Consider the following 26,727-nt stretch of genomic DNA (forward strand, 5'->3'; position numbering starts at 1 on the left):
TTTTTTCGGCTGGGAACAGCTGGAAAAACGGGGGTTTCCCGGGGAATACGGGAAACTTGGCAGCTATGCACATTTTCCCTTCCTTCGAAAATTTATATGCTGCCTCTCAGTCTTGAATATGCTCAGAGCTTACTTAAAAGCTTCATAACTATTTCACTGTCTCTTTTTAAACACTGCCTCAACATACAACAAAAATGTGAATTATTTAAAAAAAAAAACTTGGAAAGATTGATCTATTTGAGAGGGTGCTGAGAAAACTGAGGAGTACCTGTATTTATAATGTTAGACGAACAATATCAAAGAACTCATTTTTTCTAATTCCAGTTTTGGCAGAAATTAATTAAGACGACACCACAAAATTGTTTAAATTTTTTAAAGGGTATGCTTTCCCCATCATGGGTTATCTATGCTGAAATTTTACAAGGTAGCACAGAAAAATAAAGACAAATGGAATAGTTCAGATGGGTGAGCAATCAACACCAGCCACTGATAAATCCTACTCTTTCATATTTCAATTCACCACAGTTAATTTGCTTAACACAGAATGTGGTCCATAATACCAAGAATCACTCCAAAGGGATCAGAACAGACAAACCTCATGTGGTGTCTGTGTACCTGTAAGTTGCATTGGAATAGGACGAAACATTTCACAACAGAATATACCTCTTTAAAATGAAAGGATACACTTGGGGATGGCCCAGCGCCACAATGATTGTCAAGGTCATACTCTGCCATAACTAGTACTGAAACCATACCACCAAATCCATCTCCATGGTACAAATTGTACACTTCACAGGCTTGTTTGTGTATCTGATGTGCCATTAACTTGTGAATCAGTGATTGTGAAGTCATCAAATACAGCCAACATTTTTTAAAAAAATGTATTTCATTTTGTTCATTTGTTGTTATCAAAAAAACCAGGTACTTACATATTCTTCGTAGGGTTCATGTGCTGGCGGAGGGGGTGGCCTGTAACCTGGTACTGCTGGAACTCCTCTTGCTCGAGGGGTTGGGACCCCCCTGGCTACAGGGGGGGCTGGGAGTACTCCACGCGTCGCAGGCGCTCCTCTTGGTACTTGAGCTCCTCGTCCAGGTGGTGGTGGAGGAGGAATCGCACTCCCACGACCCCTGAGAAGGAATAGAGAAATCTCATTAATGTGAAGACAAGCCCTTAATACAAAGCTATAAAACAAGCATGGGGAAACTGTGGCCCTCCATATGTTGCTAGGCTATGACTTCCATCATGCTAGCTAGTGGTGACAAGAGTTGGGAGTTTAACAACTCCACCTAGAGAGCCGTAGGCTGACCACACCTGAAACGAAATCTATCACACATTTTTAGGGCGAGCATTAATCAACTTATATACGATGCAACAGATTACAGAAAATGAATTTGACAGCCCCCCTCCTCAAAGCACTCGTATCATCATTACATTTTCAGCGCTGCTAGCATACTTGGTATTTGTTCGCCCTAGGTAGAACGATAGTGCCAAATGAAAGGTTTCATAGAATAAAGGCAGTTCAGCTGGGCTATGTTTAGATAGATGGGGAGTGAACAAAGGGGGTGATGTTTGGAAGGAACTTTGGTAGGTGACAGGTATTAGCTGTTGGACAAGACCTTTCATCAACTAATTCCTCAAAGAATAGCCTACATAATCTCTACATTATTGTCTTTGTTCAGCTGTGGTTTGTATGCCAGTTGCATCCCTTTTCAGGATCAAGTAGATCAAAAGCAGAACCCAGATTGTCTAATGCCCTCCCCAAAGAGGTTCAGTCAGCTCCCTTTCTCTTGACTTTTTCAGCAGTCTTTCATTTCCATTTGGTTTTTGATCTGTGTTAACCTCCTGCTGGAGCAATGTATTTTTAATCTGACCCAGTTGCTTTATGCCCAACTCATGCTGTTGTTTTAACCATTTAATTGGCAGGTTACACTTGCTTTTGTTTTGTTTTCTATGGTTTCAACTTAGAAGAATCCCGAAAGTCATTTTGGGGGCCAGAAAGTAGGGAAGAAATTTTCTAAAATAAATAAATTGCAGTGTATTGTGAGAATAAAGTAAGGGAAGAATGCATCATAGAAAAGTAATTGTAGACTGACCAGTTCATTTCAGATTCAGGTAGGTAGCCGTGTTGGTCTGTCAGTCGAAATACAGTACATAAAAAAATTGTCCAGTAGCACCTTAGACACCAACTAAGTTTGTTCTTGGTATAACCTTTGTGTGCATGCACACTTCTTCAGATACACTGAAACAAAAGTCACCAGACTCTTGTATATAGTGGGAGGGTAGGGTGGGGTGGGTTTTTTCCTCAGGAGGCTACCTCCCTCCCACTATATATAAGGGTCTGGTGACTTCTGTTTCAGCGTATCTGAAGAAGTGTACATGCAAACGAAATCTTATACCAAGAACAAACTTAGTTGGTCTCTAAGGTGCTACTGGACAATTTTTTATATATTCCAGTTCATTTCAATATAGGAGAAGGATAAACTAATATATAGCGGTCATGTAGCACTCTGGTGTGAGCTTTCACTCATGCTAGTTACACCAAATTAGTAGAGGAGAATCAGGTTCAAATTCCCCACTCAACCACGAACCTCAGTGGATGATCCTTGGGCCAGTCACTAACCTACCTCACAGGCTTCATGTAATGATAAAATTGGGACGAGGGGAAAAGGAATCATATAAGCCAACCTGAGCTCCTCCCAGGGATGGTAGGACACTAGGACCCAGATGTCATAAACAAAACATTCCCTTTGTAAGCAATGCTTCAATAATGAAATAACATTTCTAAAACTTTCGTCATGTCATTAATAGTGACATTTCACCTCTGTGAGCTTTGACATACTGTATTGGAAATATGGTCATAGCTGTCTTGTCTGTTCCTTTTGATTTTCCACATACTGAGATATCCTCAACCCAATACTGTTTTATAAAATACAAGTCAATATTGTTTAGGTTCTCTTTACTTGCTACTGTAGGTCAGTCTATCTGTTGGGTTGATTTTTAAATTTGTGTTTCCAGTTTTGTGACTTTGCAGAAACAGCGTGTAGAATACTGATAAGTGTAATAAGTATTCTTATTTGTAGAAACATATATATCTTTTTCATATATGTTCAAGCCTAGCCACTTCATTAAGTGATGAATATTCCACCTATATTAATTAACAATCTCAAATTGTAATTATATTACAACAAGCAGGATTCGATAGGTTATTTTTAAAATAATAATAATCATGTAGCAAAATCTAATGCCTTTATAAATACAGAGATAAAGGGAAGTAGTCGAACTAGCCAAGGAAGGGTTTGTTTTGTAGGAACTCGATTTCAAACCACAGTTGGACGGAAGAATACAATTTAAGGAGACTAGATTCAAATAACCTGATTTGCTCATTCCAGCATTAATGAAAACTGACAGAGAATATTATTTTTCGCTATATAAATAGATCACTGGGAGGGAGAGTGATATCAGAGAGACAGGAGAATTAGTTAATCTCTAGAACAAAAAGGAATGAATTGCATTTAGATAGAACAACAGTAGACGATTATTAACTACCATAGAAGTAATAAGATGGGTTAAGTAACATAACAAAATTTCAAATGAAAGTTCCTGGTTTTATTGAGAGGATTGTGCTTCCTATTCTTGCAATAATGAAAGGCTGAAATTAATAGGTCTATGTAGTTATGTACATGTAGGGAAGGATTGTGATCATACCTGCTAGCCTCACCTCCTGGGCATTCCCACTGCCCACACAATGGACACCAGATCGACACATCTAAGGATTTTCACGTGTAGTATAAACTGAACCATCTAAGCCCTGCAAAACTGAAAGTAGGGACTGCATAGTTTATGCCTACATGTATTGAAATTTATGCATATAGGCTCCTGCTCAAAGCATGTGCCATGCTCCAAAGCATGTGCCATGGGAGCAGGACTGGCAGGTGCAGTCACAATTGCTTATAAAGGTAAATGTCTACAAAGGGCTATCTAATGATGGTTGAAAAGGAAAACTGAACCTACAACTTAAAAAAAAAACCACATACAACCAGGTTTCTTCTCATTCAATATTTTAAAGCACTCAACCAAGAGCTTAAAATTACTTTGAGGTAATAGAAATAATGACAGAAGGACAAACACTTACAGGGGCTTGCAAAATGTAGAATAAAGGCAATGAGTCAGTCTACCGCACACTGCCGCTTTATAAACTCAAGAGATCCATTTGTTAGCCCTGAACGTCTCCTATTAAAATGCATCAGCAGTCAGTTAAGTTCTTCTATGGCAAATGGAATGACTCCTAAATTAATGTAACATGACGTAAGAGTATTTTGTGAAATTGTAACTGGGCCTAGACAAGGTTCCTTGAATTGCTTCTGATTTTGGTTTTAGTCAGTGGTGCCCTGTTTTGTTTACATATGGACCCTCAATCTGTCACTTAAAACATTGGGACCTGAGCCATAACTAACTTGCATATTGGTCTGGAATTTAGTCACAGCAGTCATTAGTTCACTCTCAAACCTATTTTAAATTCCCTTGTATTTAAACAGCAGTTAAAAGTTCAGTGAGAAGGTTTGTTTGAAAGAAAACGTAGAACGAAAACTCCCATATTTTTATCCTGTCATCTTTTTGACTGAGGAGCGGGAAACTTTGCATTTCCTTGTGGGCAACCTTCCAGTGACATATACTAGTGATGTGTGGTGCCAGATGTACAAGTAGGCAAAAGAATGGACATGAATCTTACCTTTGCAGGGGAGGCTACATTCCAGCCATGCAAAAGCCAGAGGCTTCTACACACACCTTGACCTTCCCTGAAGGAAGCAAGAGGCAATATGTGTTCCAGAACATATTCAAGACAGGCAGAAGCACTTAAGGATATGTGGCCCATGAAGGTCACTTCGGTCCCCGAGTCTGAGATTCTGCAGCTTATCTAAATTGTGGTCGATTTAAATAACATCATCTGTACCTAGAGTCGCAGGTACTGTTTACCTGTGGTTGTAAAGAAGAGCAAACACAACTGACCTTGAAGGAGCTGCAGGAGGAACCCGGATCCCTCTTCCGCGCATGGCTCGCCCACGAGTTGACTCTTCTGAGCCATTTAGATATGATAATTCTCTCAATTGCTCTTGACGGATTTCATCGTTATAGTCCTGGAAAAGAGTAGGCAGCAGAACATCCTGTCATCTGTATAACTTGGGTCACTTTTGATTTCAAAATAATTGGATATACTGTATATATATATATTTATGTATAGGCTTAAATGAATCTTTTTCATAAGAAGAGTGTTTTGTTTTGTTCTTGGGGGGAAAACCCTAAATATTTTACATGCATACATAATTCAAATATATGCAGTGCACTATGAACCCATTATACTAAGCACATTCACACCCATATATGTTCAATTGAGCTGAATACACTTTGCTCCTTAGACAGTGTGCTTAGGATTTCATATGGAAATCATGCGCATGATTAAACCTGCGCATATGGAAACCATGTGCAGGCACCTAGTATACACAGTCATCTAGTTGAGAAAACAATTCATGGAGAATGGGATGGAACTGTATTCACTGATTCTACCTTCGACCTCCACATGTTCAAGGTCATGATTGCCAGGGGAGCTATCTATGCTTATACACCCAAATCCAAGTAATCAATCCTTTCTGCAATCAACATCCTACAAAAATGGAGTGCACAAAAATGGAGAGTACGGATCATACCAAGGAGCTTATACACATTTAGGGTATGTACACATGCCCCTATGAAATATGAACTTCTATGTGCAAAAACTGGTAGTGGGCGTGGTGTCAGTAGGTATGATCACATCTCTCCCCTTCTCCTTTAGAACACTCCTTTACGAGCTGTCACTTGGACCTGGGAGAAAGCCTAATCTATACTGTGAAAGAACTAACAGGATATTTTAGTAGTAATGAACCTAATGATCTTTGACCATTTGTGTCTTTAAATAATTGTCTTCATCATGGAGCTGCAAATGTCTTCAAACTGGGAGTTTCTGCCTTACAGACTTAAAAAGGTAAAGGTAAAGGGACCCCTGACCATTAGGTCCAGTCGTGACCGACTCTGGGGTTGCGCGCTCATCTCGCATTATTGGCCGACGGAGCCGGCGTATAGCTTCCAGGTCATGTGGCCAGCATGACAAAGCCGCTTCTGGCAAACCAGAGCAGCACATGGAAACGCCGTTTACCTTCCCGCTGTAGCGGTTCCTATTTATCTACTTGCATTTTGACGTGCTTTCGAACTGCTAGGTTGGCAGGAGCTGGGACCAAGCAACGGGAGCTCACCCCGTCACAGGGATTCGAACCGCCAACCTTCTGATCAGCAAGCCCTAGGCTCAGTGGTTTAACCACAGCGCCACCTGGGTCCCTTTACAGACTTAAAAACTGCACTGCTAATTTGGAAAATATTACACAGTGAAGTCACACGAGGCACAGCCTTCCGAATAAAATCTCAGCGCACTAATTCCAGAGCACTCTGTGTGCTTCTTCTGAACCAGTAAGCAAAAGACTGAACCAATGTTTCTTCTGAATCTGATAACAGAATTACATAAGATGCCCACCAGAGAAAATGTGTAGTAATTCTACAGCAGTCATTTAAAAAAATTGTGCATTAGCACCACTCTCTTATGTCTGCTGCTGTACTGTAAAGACTCTAATGCATTTGGTGGCTTTCAGGTAGGAAAACAGCACACTAGATTAATTAAGTCTTCCATAAAAAAGGGGGGGTATAATTCCTCTTTGCAACCTCTAAGTAATGACAAGGAAAGCAAAAGGAGAGAATGTTCCAATGGCAGAAAGACCAGTCTGGTTTCAAAAGCGACACCTTTGTTGCTTTAAGGGGGGGAAAGCACCACAGTCATTTGTTTACACATTACTGTGACTTACAGTGACAGTTTGCTATAGATTTGTAATAGCACTACCTACACAGTTATAAAAAAGGGGGGAAATGTATATCAAAGTGGTTTCATTTTGCTGTAATCACAAAAAGACAGGGGAGTATTCTCTGATGTATTGAGCCCCAAGGCATGCTACGAGAAAGGCATCCCAAAGGGCTTTTTAGCTTATATGTGATGTTTCTGCACACAGTATTCTTCCTTTGAGCTATCATTCCCCATGGGTTGCATCCCATGTTATTTGTTCTTCATAATTAGGAGAGGTTTAATTCTAATATCAAACTAAGAGCTGGCCTGCACATTTTGCTTATCAAAGAGAAATGCCTTCACATTAGCTCCCATTCCTGCCTATAACTGCAGTAAACAAATCTTCTGTCCTATGAAATGGGGAATCTGATGAAGAGCTGGCATGGAGATATCCAATGCTGTGAGGGAACAAAATGAAGTACCACAGCAATCAAGAAGTATAGCTGACAATAGGCTTCTCTCAGTCCACAGACGTAGAGGTGTCATTGAGAAATCTGATGTTTTATGTGAGACTCTGCGATATTGAGATCTAGTAACACCGAATAAGAAGATAGAAAGTGTGCCACCTATAATAGATTTATGGAACCTTGCCTCTGTTGGGAACTTATTTGGGGACCAAGTCATTTAGAATTCAGGTCACTGAATATGTGACGTCTGATCTCCTTGAAGAAGAACTGAAAAAAGTTAGTAGCCTCCCACTGGAAAACTAGATTATCTCCACCACCAGAGATGGTTGAGGGGTTGCTTTTTAAGAAAACAAACAAGCCAGTCTTATCAAGAAATATCAGAGATGGGTACAACACAAAAGCTATTGCCAAAAAACCTAACATAGCAGAGCCTTTCCAAACTCCCTTCTCATTGTACTCAAACCTTGCTTTAAACTGCCTTTCTCCCCCACTCCAGTTTCATTGCTAGATTTACCCCATGTTGCATAAGATTAGTTTTGAGGATCTGATCAAAGACTTTGCAATTAGAGAAATTAGGATTCCCCCCCGCCCCAAATATAAAGTGGAAGTATACAAAAATAAACATTAGTTCCCATCTTACTGTAGGTTTTGTTCCATCTTGGAAAAAAATATATGGTTCATTATTGTTTATATTTTGAATTACATATATGGGGGCATCAAAATCTTTTAAGTGCTTAGGGCTTCTAAAGCTCTTAATTTGGCCCAACTCCCACCCACAACTTCCTACCAAAAGGACAATATCTCTCCCACCCCCACCCTGTTTTTCTTTCTTTCTCAGAGCTGCTAGAAAAAGTGCCCCCCTCAGTGCCAGGGAGAAGGGGGCCCCCAGCAGGTTATGCCCTCTACTATTGCCCTTCTCTCAAGGTGACCCATTTGGCTCTGAGGTGGATTCCTGCAAGGGTCAGCTACCAAGTCTCAGCCCAGTGCATGTGTCTCTTGCACTCCCAGTGACTCTGACTGTCAGCATAGCATGACGACAGATCAGTATAACCTTTATATAGTGAGAAATGCATTTTATGATTTATCTATTTTTACTTTTATAAGCTTTGGTATCTTTGAGTATACAGGTTTAGTTGTTGTTTTTTATTAAAGAAATATATAATTAGGCTTTTACAATTTGTGACCCAACAGGAGAATACAGGCCAATATCACTGCATTGTGCCAGCAATTCTATCCTGCCCTTCCTGCTTTCAGTAGCTCCCAGAAAGCAGCAAAAATGGATGAAACTAAGAGAGTGCCCTGCATGCTGGTAGGATAACAAGGTCTTATTTAAAAAGAACTGGTTATATACACTATTTGAACTGTCAATCTATTTATAGTGGGAATAACAAAGAAAGACAACTGTATGCAAACAGAGAGAGAGAGAGAGAGTAGTTATGGAGTTGAAATATTTCATTTTTATAATTGCAAACATTTATCATATGTGCTCTATTTGGCATGTAATGAAACTGCAATCTTCTAAACCTGAAGTCTGCAATTTTAGATTACAAAGCTCACTCCAACTCTTTCATTAATCTGGAAGGCAACATTAAATGAATCTTTCATAACTATTACGAGCCATACTAGAAATGGAGCATCCTGCTGCATTTCTGAAGGCAGCTGAATGCAGAGCCTTGCACTGGAGCTGGATGCGGTGCTCCTAATACTCCCAATAACACAGAGATTGAAAGTCAGATGGAAGCTACACAGGAATCGCAATGAAGACAGAAAATGTGCCTTAGAATTTGGTATGAGCAAACACTGGGTCGATTTTGTTAAGTAAAATGGATTCACTTTCCTCTATGAAGGAGGTTGTCCCTTGCACTTTCTTACCAAGAGATTATCCAGTGGTTTGTACTACAGTGGAACCTCGGTTTATGAACACCTCGGTTTATGAATTTTCGGTTTACGAACGCCGCGGACCCATCTGGAACGGATTAATTCACTTTCCATTACTTTCAATGGGAAAGTTCGCTTCAGTTTTATGAACGCTTCAGTTTATGAACAGACTTCCGGAACCAATTACACCCATGCTTCGGGTTAAGTACGCTTCAGTTTGAATACTCCGCGGACCCGTCTGGAACGGATTCTCTTTCCATGACTTTCAATGGGAAAGTTCGCTTCAGTTTATGAACGCTTCAGTTTATGAACAGACTTCTGGAACCAATTGTGTTCATAAACTGAGGTGCCACTGTATTGTGTGTTTTTGTTTCGTTTCGTTGTTTAGTCATGTCCGACTCTTCATGACCCCATGGACCATGTACTATTGTACATTTTCTAAAAACTCTGCCACTTCACAGTTTCTTCTGCCCTGTGCTAGCCCTTATAAGCCATTTTTGTGGCCCATAAGCCTCCAAAATCAGAATTGCATTGCAATGCTGCGTGGTAGAATGTTGCCTGTGGAGTTTCGAACAGCTCTGCTTTGTTGGTTTAAGTAGAGCCACATGGGGTTTTAAAAAAATGTAAATAAAGTTTTATTTTTTAAATAAATAAATAAATCCTGTATTGCAAAGCTAAATGAACATGAAAATTCATAGATCTTCAGTGCTTTGAATCCTGATCTCTTGCAAAGCCCCTGGACCTTAAGAAACATGCATATACAGCTATTCTGTACAAAAAGTATAGGAAAAAAAGAATAACAGAGCGCTCTGTGACTTTATAAGGGTCCTGCTTGCAATTGGGATACTGACAAAATATAAAATGGAAAGTAGACCAAGACATTCAGTAGCAGAACTGGGCTTCACATTCTACTAGTTCCACATACTGTTCCCTTTGTGCTGTCGGGGTTTCAATACTTTTCCTGCTCCTTTTTTCCCCTATTGCTTGTGGTGGACATTTTATTTAGGTTGCTTTTTTTATTATTATTTTGCTATAAACTGCCCTATATACAATTGTAGGTGCTAATGACTATGTCACCCAAAAAAAGGGCCTGCTGTCAGTGCACTCTTTTTAAATTTTAAATTGAAAGTATCTCTGAAATTGTAAGTGGCTGAGTGGCATCATCCACATTTTCAAAGCTCAAGGCACAGGGAAGGGATCCAAGCAAGTCTGTTCTTTGCTGTGATTCAGCTGAATGCATGTCAGATTTGAAATGCAAGTTCAAGTGCATCTCCTTTTGAAAGCGATGCCGTGCAGATAAGCATCTTATCAGAATTTGCATTAAAACATGGATGTTATTTAGTGTATTGCTTTGAAAGGGAAACATTCTGGAATGTACAGTTCAATGCAATTGCATTGATTGGAGGTTTTGTGAATCATCAAAGGGTTGAGGCTAGAACCCTTCTTCCTCCCTCTGCCCTCAGGGGGAAGGTAACGTTTTCAAGTTTCATTGAAACCTCCCAATGGAAAAGAGAGAGAGATAGGTCTGCGACAATGCAAGCCTTGATGCTTTAATGCTAAACACTGTGTGGGTGTTGTTTTTTGAGATTGTGATCATGCACACAAGCAACTCAATATTCCATTTAGATAATGAAAAGCATACATAAGTGTAAGTGGACAGCTATGTTTAGAGCCTCACTTAACTTCCTACTCATGTGCATTTATGCTCTCTGTTATCTAAACTTTAGATTCTAACTGAAACACTGAGAGAGCCATGCTCATTATCATATCCAGTTCTGGAGTTTCGTGCACACAGTGAACTTGCACATAACCATACCTGGAAGCAAAAAAGATTTACCGGGGGTGTTTACCAATTGCAGTCATTTCTTTCACCATAGAGATCAGTGGGGCCATTCTGAATCAGTGCTGCAGTGGTAAGTTAAAATTCCAGATGCTGCAATTTTAATAGCTACAGAGGGTTTATTGTATAAAATGGTAAGTACCCAGATAACTGGGATGTATGGGGTGTATGGGGAGGTATATTATCTCCAACTGCTCGAAAGATTCCATCAACGGTGTCTCCAAAAATTTTTTACACATCTCTTGGGAAGACAGTGATGTGTAAAAATCTCTGTGTGCTGGATGAAGATGTGTAAAAATATCAGTGTGCTGGATGAAGCAAAGATCACCAGTGTTGAAGCAATGATTCTTTAACATCAATTTCGTTGGACTGGTCATGTTGTGCGGATGCCTGATGATCGTCTTCCAAAGCAACTACTCTATTCTAAACTTAAAAATGGAAAGCGTAATGCGTAAACAAAAGAGGTTTAAAGACTGTCTCAAGGCAAATCTTAAAAAATGTAGTATAAACACTGACAACTGGGAAACACTGGCCTGCGAGCACTCCAGTTAGAGAACAGCCTTTACCAAAGGTGTCCTGGGCTTTGAAGAAACTTGATTTCAGGACGCAAGGGAGAAACGTGCTAAGAGGAAGGCACACTTGGCACATCCACACCGTGATCAACTCCCGCCTAGAAACCAATGTCCCCACTGTGGGAGGACATGTGGATCCAGAATTGGCCTCCACAGTCACTTACGGACCCATTGTTAAAATCATGTTTATGGAAGACAATCTTACTCAGCTACGAGTGATTGCCAAAGAAGAAGAAGAAGAAGAAGAAGAAGAAGAAGAAGAAGAAGAAGAAGAAGAAGAAGAAGAAGAAGAAGAAGAAGAAATTACCTCGGGGGGGGACGTACCATGATCCTCCTGGGGTACGGTACTTTGTCCAGCTTTGGTTCTGCCCCCCCCCACTCAGCTCTCGCCTGTGGCTCCTAGAAGCTGTCAGCATGTGACAACGCCACATCCTGAGAAATGGCTTCGACTGGCAGGCTAAATAAACTAGGCGAGGGAAGCTAATGGCTCTCAAAGCCTCAGTGAGTTAAGAACTTCCTCTTTTATGTGAAGACCGGGTCTGTGCTGTAGGGGGAAGTGAGGGGCAGGTGGGGCACATCCAGAGATCTGCTGTTAGTCAGTGTGCACTATACTGAGATAGGTGGGCGAATGGTCTTACTCAGTACAAGGCAGAGCCTGGTGTTCATACTGTAAATATGTTCATTTATGTGTTGGCAGAGCTAAAGAAAAGTCTGGAGGGAATGGCTCAGTGAAGTGGCAGGAACTGTGAGACCACCACTTCCTGGAGGCAGCAGTGCTACTGCTGACAAACTCCAGGGAGGAGGAGGAGGAGGAGGAGGAGGAGGAGGAGGAGGAGGAGGAGGAGGAGGAGGAGCCTCATAGTAGAATCAGAGTTGGTTATCTAGTCCAACTTCCTGCTGGTGGAGGAAACTGACTGCTACAGGATACTGATAGATGATAACCCAACTCTGCTTAAATCTTCTAAAAAAGGATAGTTCAGCACCTGTGAAGGCAGTCTGTTTCACTGTCAAACAGCTTGTACAATCAGAAAGTTCTTCCTATTTTGTTTACTTAGAATATAAATCGATAACTTATATACCACTTGACTTTTTAGAGATACATTTCTAAGTATCTTACAAGTATCACAAAATATTACGAATAAAACAGAATAACAAATACACTAGTAAAAAAGAAACGACCCATAAGTTAAAACAACACAATTGACAGCTGAATAGTAGGCCTATAATCTCCCTAAACCACAAAAAGGACTGAGGGGGGGGAGATCAAATTGATAGAGCCTGCTGAATCATTTTTGGGAAGGCATTGCAAAAAATGTAATCTAAACACATTTGGGTCTGGCCCTACCTTCTAGAGCAAGAGAAAATAAATCTGGTCCACAATCGATGTGACAGCCTTTCAAACATTTGAAGATGGCTATCCTATAGGGACGTGGGTGGTGCTGTGGTCTAAACCACTGAGCCTAGGGCTTGCCGATCAGAAGGTCGGTGGTTCGAATACCTGCGACGGGGTGAGCTCCCGTTGCTCAGTCCCAGCTCCTGCCAACCTAGCAGTTCGAAAGCACCTCAAAGTGCAAGTAGATAAATGGGTACCGCTACAGCGGGAAGGTAAACGGTGTTTCCGTGTGCTGCTCTGGTTCGCCAGAAGCGGCTTTGTCATGCTGGCCACATGACCTGGAAGCTGTACACCGGCTCCCTCGGCCAATAACGCGAGATGAGTGCCGCAACCCCAGAGTTGGTCTCAACTGGACCTAATGGTCAGAGTTCCCTTTACCTTTATCCTATGACCACAATATATCTAAATGAGTACCTGAGAGTGGGGGACTGTTGTTCTGTGTGATTCCAAGCAGTCTACAACCAGGTGACATCCCAGTGCAATAAATAGAGCGCTCTTTGCTGTACAGTACATCTTACGGAAAACCAGTATCTCATTTTAATTTTGTTTATTGTTTGCAGCACAATAAATCTAAAATGTGCAAGAAAGGCAACAATACATGCCCATTATCTCTAGGCAGTTTGCAGGCTGAATGAGAATGTCTTCCAGGTAACAGAAGCCCAGAAATGTCTACTGGCAGAGTGCAGAGAGCCATAAACCATGATCATGAATACCTCCTTCTGAGGTTAAATGACAGCTGAGGGAAATCTGTCAGTGTGCCACAGACAAGGATAGCCAAATATAGATGTCATTTTTCTCTTTCAATGTGCTCAATTAAATCTGTCTGGCATCATCGGCTGGGAGTGGAGGGTAGGGTGGAGGGTGCTGAAGTTTCAATACACCGGCAGAGAGAGGGGGAAAGGTCTCACTCCCTAATAGCTAAAGAGAGCTTACTGCATTGTTTTTCTGAACACTGCTGCATTGTACTGACAGCCAGAAAGTCTAATGTGTGTGTGTGTGTGTGTGTGTGTGTGTGTGTGTGTGTGTGTGTGTAAATGAAAAATAGTTTTATAACCTGTTCTGTCCATATGGTATCTTATGATGGAGAAATTAAATAGGACTCATTTTTAAAAAATAATAATTGGAAATGCCACTTCTCTAGATTGTGATTGTTGTTCGATTGTTGCACTGCTTCCTGCAGAATAAATAGCATTTAATTCAATGGGGCTTACTTTTGAGTAAACAACTCATAGAATCAGGCTACATGCATGCGGGATCAAAATTAGATGAATAGAAGAGAAACTGCTGGCTTCCATCAGAATATTGATGGAAACATTCTAGTTTCTGCAATCTATCAGTAGCCTTATATATACACAAATTGGGATGTGGTTTAGGGTGAGGGGAGAGGAACGGACAAATGGGATGAGTTAGTATTCCAAAAAATGAAGAAACACACTAGGGAAAATCCTTTGCTCATGAATAAGTAATGCATTCATTGTGCTTTGGTGACAATTGGTATACTAATTTAACTGTTTTATGAGGGAACTTGCTGCTTTGTTCCAGTCTATCTCCCCCTCTTGTATACTGTATAGCACTGTGATCTAAATTGCTAAGCCATTTAACAGCAAGTGCTGATGTGGAAAATTTAATATATTACTCTGATGGAAACTATGGCATGGGCACCCTTTTGGATATTGCAAACTGTCTCCTAAAACAGATGTTGGGTAATGAATTTCCTGGATTGAGGCAGCTAACTGTTGAAACACTTACAGTAAGTTAGTTTAGTAGGTGTACATGTTGATAACGTACATTATGTATATTTAAGATGCTATTCTCAAAAACAGTTTTTAAAAACTGGAGCCACAGCAACACATTCCACTAGTGTAATGGGGCATTTTGCTGCCTTTTCCTTCCATGTGCCACTCCAATAAAGACTAGGGGGTCAGGATATCCCCAGAACAGTGTGGCAGAGAAATCATTCCATCTGGCAAGCAAGAATGTTAGTGCTGATTAAACTACTGCATTAGTGTGACATTAAATTCCAGCCAATGTGTGAACCCTTGTTTCCAAATTCAGGTAAGGTGTGCATTTTCAGCCCTGAAGAAAGAACTTTATAGCTTCGTAAAGTTCAGTAGTTCCCTCCCAGCTACCTCCTTCAACAAATCAAGCAGGTCCAATGTTTAAATAAAAGATTGCTTATAAATAGAGTGCAAAATGTTAGATAGCTACCAAAGCCTCTAAAAATTCCAGAGCACGAAATAAACTTTTCAACATAATAAAAAAAGCAGAAAACACACATCCCTTTTGGAAGAAGAGGGGGGAGGTGTAGTGCTATCCCTCTGCTTAAGCTGCTATAGTTTGAATAATATAAAATTCATTTATCTTGGAGCGTCATGGGTAGTGAAAGATAAATTACTTCTAGGAGTTCAAGGTGCTACAGCAGCCTTTAAGCTTCTATGCCTTTAGGCAAACTTAAATGCCAGATGATTTCTTTAGAAGAAAGTTAAGAGTAACAGCAGCACACACACACACACGCGCACACGCACACACACACATATACACACATACACACTTCTATATTAAAGGTTGTTCCAGCTATACTTACAAAATGCTAATTTTAGGACCACAACTGCAACAGTAATTTGCTGATTATCAGAAATTGTTATTGTTGCTCCATATGACTATAAAGAGGGATGCGGGTGGCACTGTGGGTTAAACCACAGAGCCTAGGGCTTGCCGATCAGAAGGTCAGCAGTTCGAATCCCTGTCATGGGGTGAGCTCCCGTTGCTTGGTCCCTGCTCCTGCCCACCTAGTAGTTTGAAAGCATGTCAAAGTGCAAGCAGATAAATAGGTACCACTCCAGCAGGAAGGTAATCGGCGTTTCCGTGCACTGCTCTGGTTCACCAGAAGCGGCTTTGTCATGCTGGCCACATGACCTGGAAGCTGTATGCCAGTTCCCTCGGCCAATAGAGCAAGATGAGCGCCGCAACCCCATAGTCGGTCACGACTGGACCTAATGGTCAGGGTCCCTTTACCTTTACCTTACTGGATGCACAGCTCCTGGTGCACCACTAACAGTGAGCCCCCTGAAGACCACTATGATCAGATATACGGGAGAGGAGGGATCTAAGGTATCAGGTGGTTCCTGAAGTATCCCGAATCCAAGCAAGAACTTTTAACCTGGCCCAATAGACTGGATAGGCAGCCAGTACAAGCTTTAGAGTGCTGAAGCTATGTGCTAGTGAAATTCTGTCCACATCAACAGAATAGCCACAGCATTTTGCCACAGCATTTTGCACCAGCTAGAGTCTCCAGATCTGGTCACAGGGTTAACTCCACACAGAGTTAATAGCAACAATCAAGAGTGTTTGCACTTTGGTAACTTTAGCAGAAGGGCAGTTCAAAATGGTAGTATTTGCAATTTGTCACAGCTTTCAGTCTTTCCCCCCTCAACTCTCTATCCCTGATGCATGCTAGTCTGCATTGATAAAATATTGCAGAAAAGCACCTTGGCTGTGATCATCTGTAGGATTGCCTCACAATTCTTCTGCAGTATTCTACTGATGTGCACATTTAAAACACCTCATAAAGAGAATATTGATAGTTCTTGTAGAGTCATATCAAATTTGCTTGTTTATCATGCTTTACCAATTCAGACAAGTGCATCAGTAAAGCACTGAAGAACAAGAATCATGAAGTAATAATGCATACCCAGTTAATTTTACAGTGTTTCATCAGTAACAGACATCATTGTGTGTCTGTCCAACATTTGGAAATTAAAAAAGGAACAACAGATAATTCCTGATGCATTGGTTCTACTTTAGAAACAAGCCCAGGTAATTCAGTATTCTAAAATTCAGATGAAAAGAATTTCAGAACCATGACTACTCAAGATAAGCAGTTTGTCCATGGAATACTTCATTTGTTTTCCTCAGTTTTATTTATTTATTTATTTATTTATTTATTATTTATTATTATTATTATAAAAACAAGCTTCCTAAGTTACCAGCCAGTAACTGGACTAAGGCTGCAATACCCAGTGACCTGTAACTCAATCATTTGAGCACAACAGAGTTGAGATTTGAGGAGGCCTGTATAGCAGTACTGTATACTGTAAAACTATAAGGCAAAGATATTGATTCAGCTCTTCAGTCAAACATTAACTGTACAGAAAATCTTTCCTAGAATATCATTGATTAGCTAGCATAAAAGTAAATGGTGCTTGGGGCACAGGCAGTATATGTTAAATAGAGGATACAATTCCAAACTTCTGATATTTTAGTCTGGCATCCCGATTCTATAAATTGTTGTGAACTGTAGTGACATTTTTATTGATTTTATAAATTGAAACAAATACATCTATTCTGCCCACGGACAGAATAGTAATCTGCATAGCTGCCACTGAACAAACTTTTTGTGTCTGTCTCAGAAAACATCTATGTCTTTACAAGAGAAGAAAAGTACCTTCCCTCCCATTTCCGTTGCTGTTGCCATTGCTGTGGCTCTTGTTGGGTGCAAAGTTTCCTCATGGAATGCTGAGTAAGAGAAGGCAAATATATCTTGCCTCTTTACAGCTAGACCACATTTCATAGCTGCCTTGTTTCATACAACTTTCACTGGGTGACCTTGGGGCAATCAACTGTCGTTTAGCCTAACATACGTACTTCATTTGCAACTTCACTGTTGCAAGGATAAAAGGGGGCGAAAAGCTCACTGGACAAAAGTTCTGATACAAACACAATAAACATGATTTTTGAAAAAATAATTCAGCAGCCTACAATTGCAGAGTCATTTCTACATTGCAAAGGTTCATTTTGATATGATAAATGAGGCTAGTATTGATTATTGCTCCCTATCCTAACAACTTGAATACTCAGTCATCCCCATCTGTTTTACAGAAAACAGATACTTGGAAGCTTTCAAAGGGCAAATTACTACAGTTCAAATGCAGTGTATATGACTGGGCACTTCTATGCAGCCTGTGTTTGTTGGGCAGTAGCCATAAAGTGACCTTGGCAGAGCTATTTACAGCCGTTTTTTAAATGCACCATTTAACCTGCAGCGAATAAAAATGTGTTTATCATATCACCTTTAGCATAAGTAATAATTCACTCTCTTTCTCTTTCCATTGTTTTTGGTACTCTGTCAGGAAAGTTCACAAAATCATCAAAAAAAGGTTCTTTAATTCCAGTTCTTTAATTGTAGATAAAACAGGCTTGCTAAACTGATATAAAATGCTATCTTTACAATCACAAATGTACTCTTCTCAGCTGAAGAAGGAAATTGCCTACCATAAAGACTTTCAATGGTTTCCCAATAAACTTAGTACGAATACTGCTCCTACATATCTGAATTTGCAAAAAGGCATATATATTTGATGTTTCCCCTGATTTATGTTCTTGAGGACCTGAGGCCACATCAGCCATCACCCTGTTGCCTCTAAACATGGGTATACCCACAGGTAATGAAAAGATCTCACAATTATAATGTGGAAAAATTTACGCTTTCGTCTCCCCCATGGTTCCAATCAGAAATGCCTATATCCTGTATCTGCTGTTCACAATGACAGAAAAAACTCCAATTAATACTCAAGGAAGCTCCCATTTCAGGAGCTTTCTCTCCAACTTGTGTAGAATGATGGCAACCAAGGAATGTTGGGTGATTATTCCCAATTTCATCACTCAAGTGTTGGTCTTACAAGTAGAATGCCTGAAGAGGGCTATGATGTGAACCCAGTTTTTAACCAAGCCAGTTAGCTGACTGCCCAGTGACACCATTAAAAATCCGTAATTTGAAATATATGTTTAAGTTCCTTGATTGACTGGGGATGACCCACCACTTATAGCAAGCTCATCTATACTCTCTGGACTTGACATGAGGCAACCTCAGTACCAGAAGATGACTCCTTGGTGTTCTAGAGCTCAGCTAACCAGACTTAGCCATACCTTCCCTCTGCCAGATTTGTAAAACAGTTGTAATAAATCAACACCTAGAGTTCTCTGGGTTTGGGGAGGGCAAATGTTCTCAGCTTTGTATTATTCCGTCCCTAAAGCCCTCTCTGCCCACTTGCTTTGACAGTTCTCGCTCTCTTTCTTTACGTAGAGACGAAAGCTTGATTCTTCTCCGTACATTGCATAATTGTTCTTCCAAATTGCTTGGTACTTTAGCCAACCTGGACTACAATTGCTTTCCTCATCCCTCTAGAGGTCATCATTAATGTCAAAACAAAGCCAGAGCAGTGGCTTTGGAATTTCACATTAATGTTCCTTCAAAACTCTTGAGTAAATGCAACCTAACCCTGAAGGCTTACCACTGTCTAATCTATCAATTTATTCTAAAGCCTCTTCAGTGGATGCTTCAATTTGTGACATCTCTTCAAATTTATCACCTGAAATGAATAGCTGCCAAACAAGTGAATGGTATGCAAATAATTCATTTTGCTTCCTTACAAAACCACCACTAACTCTTATACCTGAGTGGTGCCATGCCCTATTGATTTTCTACAATACATCCCACATCTAAGGCATTGTTCCTTTTTTAAAAAAGCACTAGTTACAGGTAGGTAGCTGTGTTGGTCTGCCATAGTCGAAACAAAATAAAAAAATTCTTTCCAGTAGCACCTTAGAGACTAACTAAGTTTGTCATTGGTATGAGCTTTCGTGTGCATGCACACTACTTCAGATACACTGAAACACTGGGGGGGAAATCACAGGTCTTGATTATATATTTAGCTTCTCAAATTTATTTCTTAGCATGGAGATAAACAAAAGAGATATAGGGAACTCGGAGCACATTTTTCACTCTGAGACCACCTTCAAACCTGGACTGTCAGATGACTGAGCCCTTCAATCTTGCCTCTCCTCACTAGCTGACTACTGCTGGTGCTCCTCCAACTGGGAAAGGTCATCCAATCCCTCACAGCTGGAGATGGAAGCAGAAGTAGTGGGCAGAAGGTACAGATGTGGGAAAAATCATGTTCAGGGTCTATCTGTTCTACGCTTACCAAAACAGCACACAAAGTGAAATGCAGCTATCCTTTGATACCCAGCACTTCTCTGAATTGTGCAATGCATTGCTTCAGCCAAATACCATGTCAAACACAACTGCAAAAAGCATTAGGGGAAGGTTCGCACAAAAACGCATGAAAATATCGTACAACTATGCATTGTATCAGGGGAAACTGCTTGCAAAAATGTGGGTGCTATGCAAAAATGCAAAAGGTGTATTTTCAGAGAAATTTGCACCACAATGATGCCAAGTTTTCACAAGGATTGCAGACAGATCTGGAAATGTGGAGAACTGAAGTCTGGAAAAAAGGGAAACTCAGAGAACCTCAAATTGACTTGTTTGTTTATACCTAATAGGAGGAAGAGGTAGGTGTATAATGAATGACATAACAAGTGGCAGAAAGCAAGATAGAAGGGCTGATAGTTTGGCTTTGGAAGGCAAGCTTTGAGCTATGTGACTGTGCTGCAAGCAATCTTTTTATCTTGCATCTCCACCCTTGCTTTTCGAAGTACTCCTTGCTTGCCAGTCTTTAAGATGTTGAACTACCAAACTGCACTTTTTAATGAAGTTCATAGGATTCAGGGCTGGCCAAAGACATTTTGGCACCTGAGGTGAACCACAAAATGGCACCCCCTCCCTCTCAGGGAACGAGAGGTGAGTGAAGATCTACAAGGGGAGAATAAAGAACTACATTAGGAGCTGTTGTTCCTGTGGATCCTGCCACCTGAGGTGGTTGCTTCACCTTGCCTCATGGGTGGGCAGCCCAAGTAGGTTTTAGTTTTAAAGCAAAACACACTACCATCTCTTTGTCCTTGCAGCCATGTGTCCTTCTGCATGTTGGGATGTGACAGTTAAGGGACTGTTTTGAATGCCTGAGTCAGGATCAAAACAGTTACTCTGTATTAAGGAAGCTTGAGAAATTGGTTCTCTGCGAATTCTGATAGAAACTGAGGAAACTGGAATGCAGTTAGAATTTGCAATCCTTTCACACATCTCCACATGTATAAAAATGTGTAAGGGTAAACTAGAAAAGCACTCTAAAAGTATTATTTAAATGCAAATTCATGTATATACACACACACACACGCACAAGAGTTGGGAGTAAATCCTATTGAGCACAGGGGGCCTAACACCTGGGTAAATTTGCATGGGATTGGGCTGCACATCTCAAAAACAAAAGTTAGAGGCGGGAAGGGTGAACCATTTTGAGGCAATAAATACAAAACAAGCATCCATCACCAAATGGATAACTCCTCAGTGAACCATAATAATATTATAATCATAATAAATCAAGAGATTTGGAAATAAACTGAAGTTATTAGATTTATGAACACATCAATAATACAATTCACTCCTTCCCAATGCACAATGGCAGTGGACTGAATGATGGAGAATCTAGTGGAGATTTGCTGTCTGAGGGGATATAATATGTGATGGGTCCCTTTGGTTTGATGGTTTTAGTTATCTAGGTTTTTACAGGTACACAGTTCAACGTAAGATGCAAGCCCATAGGCTTAAGTTTACTTTCCTCTGCAGTGGCAACTATTGTAGACAGAAAAATCACCAGGTATTGGATTCCTTTAAACAATCTATTGGCACAGAGAGATATAAGATAGAACCAGCCCTCACAGTGAATTCTCCACACTCCCTTAAAAATAAGAAAGAGTTATTATCAACATCATGCAGTACATTATCAGAAATTGTTGACCATAATGTAAGTACAATTTCAATTCAAATAATGAATAAATTATACAAAAATTAAAAAGGAACTACTTTAAAAGAATATAGTACTGTAGAGTGTCCAGTACTGGGCACCACAATTTAGGAAGAATATTGACAAGCTGGAACATGTGCAGAGGAGGGCAACTAAGATGATGACCAAGGGTCTGGAAACCAAGCCTTATGAGGAACGGTTGATGGAATTGGGTATGGTGAAGAGGAGGCTGTGAGGAGATTTAATAGGAAACTTAAAATATCTAAGGGGCTGTTACATGGAAGATGGATCAAGCTTGTTTTCTCCTGCTGTGGAGGCTAATTAATACCCCATACATCTAATTAATACCCCATATCATCTGCTAATTAATACCCCATATCATCTGTGGACCAATCTCAAGTTCTGGCTCCAAAGTTTGAGCAGAGATTGTTTTGAATTGTAGGTTTGTTCCACAAAGATAGCCTCTGTCTTCATTTTCACATTCAAGTTCTTTCACCCATATAGATGATAGTTTATGTGTTGCGCCTATGTCCAATAAAATTTGACACAATAGAATACTTAGCTTTTGTTATATACTCTGCTCATTATCAGGCTTTCTCAGAATGTTAGGTCCATGAAAGCCATCTGTTTAATATGACACTTGTTCAGGGAAGAGGTGAGCTGTCTCCATAGCAGCCAAGGTATGGGGACAAATTGTAATTGTGCTCTCATTTCTGGTTCTGTAAGTGGTCTGTCGCCTTTTGTAAAAATCTTTTAATCTAAATAAGCCTTTGCGCCTCCAGCCCTCTAAATCACACACACAGCATGTATTTTTAAAAGCGGTGTGGTACTTCAGATGTGTTAAATGGAATAGTGCAGGTTTTCTTTTTATCCATATTTTTAACATTTTTTAAAAATAAATCTTATATAAGCAATTGAGTCTGGATTTTTAAAAAGGGATAACAGAGAGTAAGAAGCTGTCCACCACTTGTTTTTCTAATTGGATCCACTGGGTGTTTTCATCCTCTTGGATAAAATATGCCAGGTGTCGCAACTGATGCACTTCATAATAAGTTATTAGATTTGGTATTCCCCAGGCCCCTTCCTTTAACTGCTTACGGAGTATATTTTTGGCTAGCCTTGATTTCTTGGATTCTAATATAAATAATTCAGTCCTATTTTGCCAATGTTTAATTGTTTCTGTAGTGTGGTTGCTGACCTTGAGCCAGACATCTTGGAGAGTGAAGTCAAATGGGCCTTAGAAAGCATTGCTAATAACAAGGCCAGTGGAAGTGATGATATTCCAGTTGAACTATTTAAAATTTTAAAAGATGATGCTGTTAAGGTGCTACACCCAATATGCCAGCAAGTTTGGAAAACTCAGCAATGGCCAGAGGATTGGAGAAGATCAGTCTACATCCCAATTCCAAAGAAGGGGTGAAATATACTCGGAGTCGAGAGTGAATTTCATGCTCTTTATTCAGCTCATATTCATCAAGGAGAAGAAGAGAAGACGAATGGCTCTTTTCCCAAAACCATCTGCTTATATACATTATTTACACAATGGGCCTTGCGTGATTGGCTACTTCAGGGCTACACCTGTGGGCCAATTATATTGTGGATTGACTTCTGCCTGCAGCCTGATTGGCTGCTCCTACAGGCCAATCAGGTAGCAGATTCACTTCTGCCAGCCGCCTGATTGGCTGCTCCAGCAGGCCAATCAGGTTGCGGATTCACTTCCACCTGGAGTTGGATTGGGTAGCTCCCGCTGATTCTGAATCCTATTGTTCTAGGATTCAGCTCAGTACATAACAAGGGGAGTGCCAAAGAATGCTCCAACTACCGCACAATTGCGCTCATTTCACACGCTAGCAAGGTTATGCTTAAAATTCTACAAGGCAGGCTTAGGCGGTATGTGGACCGAGAACTCCCAGAAGTGCAAGCTGGATTTCGAAGGGGCAGAGGAACCAGAGACCAAATAGCAAACATGCGCTGGATTATGGAGAAAGCTAGAGAGTTCCAGAAAAACGTCTACTTCTGCTTCATTGACTATGCAAAAGCCTTTGACTGTGTCGACCACAGCAAACTATGGCAAGTTCTTAAAGAAATGGGAGTGCCTGATCACCTCATCTGTCTCCTGAGAAATCTCTATGTGGGACAAGAAGCTACAGTTAGAACTGGATATGGAACAACTGATTGGTTCAAAATTGGGAAAGGAGTACGACAAGGTTGTATATTGTCTCCCTGCTTATTTAACTTATATGCAGAATTCATCATGCGAAAGGCTGGACTAGATGAATCCCAAGCCGGAATTAAGATTGCCGGAAGAAATATCAACAACCTCAGATATGCAGATGACACAACCTTGATGGCAGAAAGTGAGGAGGAATTAAAGAACCTTTTAATGAGGGTGAAAGAGGAGAGCGCAAAATATGGTCTGAAGCTCAACATCAAAAAAACCAAGATCATGGCCACTGGTCCCATCACCTCCTGGCAAATAGAAGGGGAAGAAATGGAGGCGGTGAGAGATTTTACTTTCTTGGGCTCCTTGATCACTGCAGATGGTGACAGCAGTCACGAAATTAAAAGACGCCTGCTTCTTGGGAGAAAAGCAATGACAAACCTAGACAGCATCTTAAAAAGCAGAGACATCACCTTGCCGACAAAGGTCCGTATAGTTAAAGCTATGGTTTTCCCAGTAGTGATGTATGGAAGTGAGAGCTGGACCATAAAGAAGGCTGATCGCCGAAGAATTGATGCTTTTGAATTATGGTGCTGGAGGAGACTCTTGAGAGTCCCATGGACTGCAAGAAGATCAAACCTATCCATTCTTAAGGAAATCAGCCCTGAGTGCTCACTGGAAGGACAGATCGTGAAGCTGAGGCTCCAATATTTTGGCCACCTCATGAGAAGAGAAGAATCCTTGGAAAAGACCTTGATGTTGGGAAAGATGGAGGGCACTAGGAGAAGAGGACGACAGAGGACGAGATGGTTGGACAGTGTTCTCGAAGCTACGAACATGAGTTTGACCAAACTGCAGGAGGCAGTGCAAGACAGGAGTGCCTGGCGTGCTATGGTCCATGGGGTCACGAAGAGTCGGACACGACTAAACGACTAAACAACAACAACAATTGTTTCTCTGGGTTCCAAATTGGGAGTGTTTGGAATAGGTATGCCACTTTTTGTAATATGTATTCCATACAATAACATTTAGTTATTTTTTTCCATATAGCTTCTTCTGTAGTAATTTGTTGCCAAACTGTGCCATAATTCTATTGATATAGCTTATTCAACTTTTGGTTATGTATACACTTAAATATCTGATTTTTTTGGTTATAAGATAGTGGAATTTGTAATGACTGAGATAATTATTATTATTTACTGTATTCTGGAAACTAAATCGGCTCCCACTAATTCATGCTTTATAAATGTTGAGTGCTAAAATTGCCCAATGGTGTCCATTAATTGTAATGATAAAATATTTTAAAAATTATGGGTCCTTTATCTGGCATTGGGGAACAAAGCCTGAGAAAATAGAGGGGCAGATATTGTGTCAGTCTACTGAGAGCTTGGGAGAGGTCTACTGAAGACATCACAACAAGCAGCCAATCCTAGCCATGCACAGGATCACACTGTAAAAAAATTATATGTTTCTTCAACTAATGATGCAGTATCTAATTTTTAACTAAAAACATTATTGAGCTTTGATTGGGGGGGGGGGGAAATGCATGAATCTACCTTACTGGGTATCCATCTAATTTGCATACTGGTTCCTTTGGGAGCTCAGTATTTTTCGTACCCATATAAAGCTTTGAATTAAGGCTTATATGTAATGAGGAACCCAAAATATGTCCAATCTAGAGGAAAGAATAGACATAAGAAGAGCCTGGCTGGATCAGAACCAAGGTCCATCTGAGAAACAATCTATTGCCCAGTGTGTCTATCCAACCAGAACCCTCAGGGAATGCCACAAGCAGAACAAAGGGACAATGCCCACCTCCCTGTTGCCCCTGCAACTGGTATTCAGTGGCACATGGCCTCTGAATCTAGAGGTTTCACATACGCATTGACTCAAATCCTCAAGCTATAGCTGTCAATTTTTCTATCAAGCAACACTGAGGTTATTTAACATTTACAGAAGCTGCAAGGCCAAACCACTTGTCAAATATCTTCTTCGGGAAACTTTTTTAGTCGCCTCTGTTGCTAAAGAGAAAGGAGAATACAAAACCAAAATTGTGCCCTGAAGGCACAATTTATCATGCTAAATGTTATCTTGCTAACATTGGGATAAAACATATTCTATGTCTGCCGTTCTCTCCATGTTAGGTTAAACAACAACAACAACAACCCCATAGGCTGCACATCATATTTCACTCTGAAAAGTAGCAGGAATATTAAAAAGGCTTGATCTTGAAGAGCATTTCCTGGAGGGATGGAATAGGGTGAAACCACATATTCTGAAGTCTACTTGTGTAGTTTCCATGCGTTTAAAAACCCGCAAGATTGGTTTAAAAAAAATCAAAACAAAACTGGTATATCAACATGCAAGGTAAACCTATTTATTGGTTTAATTTGTATCCATCCTTCCTCCACAAAGGTCAGCATTCTTGGGCTATCCCATTTTATAATCACATCAGCCCTGTGAAGTTGAGAGTAGGCTGAGAAACAGAGGTTCACTGGAGGCTGCTCAGTGGGCCTCAAAGCTCAGCAAAAACTTGAACTGAAGGGGCTGATCTAAGTCAAACACTTTATCCACATGGCCGCACCGACCCCTGTATAAGTGAACAAATTGTATTTTCCCAGGAAATTATAAGAAGCCTATCCATATTATCAATTATACTGCTGTGAATTTAAATTACTAGTAATAAATGCACATCAATAGATAGTGATTTTTCCAAACTTCATATTTCCTGGCTTAATGATAGTTATATGAGCATTGAGCTACTAAAATTCCTAATATGAAACGAGCATTATGTCCTCCTACATTCTTCTCTGGCATTGTCGGCACCTTGGTTTGGGATTTGTATAAATCAAGT

The 26,727-nt window shown here is 40.4% G+C and overlaps 1 protein-coding gene across 2 annotated transcripts in view; it reads right to left on the reverse strand.

Annotated features, from left to right (window-relative positions):
* The window catches only part of KHDRBS2 (KH RNA binding domain containing, signal transduction associated 2), a 309,633-nt gene that overhangs the window by 99,616 nt on the left and 183,290 nt on the right, over positions 1 to 26,727 (reverse strand). For both annotated transcript variants that reach the window (XM_035110689.2, XM_035110690.2), the window contains exons 5-6: positions 5,009 to 5,136; positions 930 to 1,128 (exon numbers count right to left, since the gene is read on the reverse strand). In XM_035110689.2, the coding sequence (XP_034966580.1) occupies positions 930 to 1,128; positions 5,009 to 5,136 (327 nt within the window). The remainder of the gene's footprint in view (positions 1 to 929; positions 1,129 to 5,008; positions 5,137 to 26,727) is intronic.

The sequence above is a fragment of the Zootoca vivipara genome, chromosome 3 (genome assembly GCF_963506605.1).
Source record: "Zootoca vivipara chromosome 3, rZooViv1.1, whole genome shotgun sequence".
NCBI lineage: Eukaryota > Metazoa > Chordata > Lepidosauria > Squamata > Lacertidae > Zootoca > Zootoca vivipara.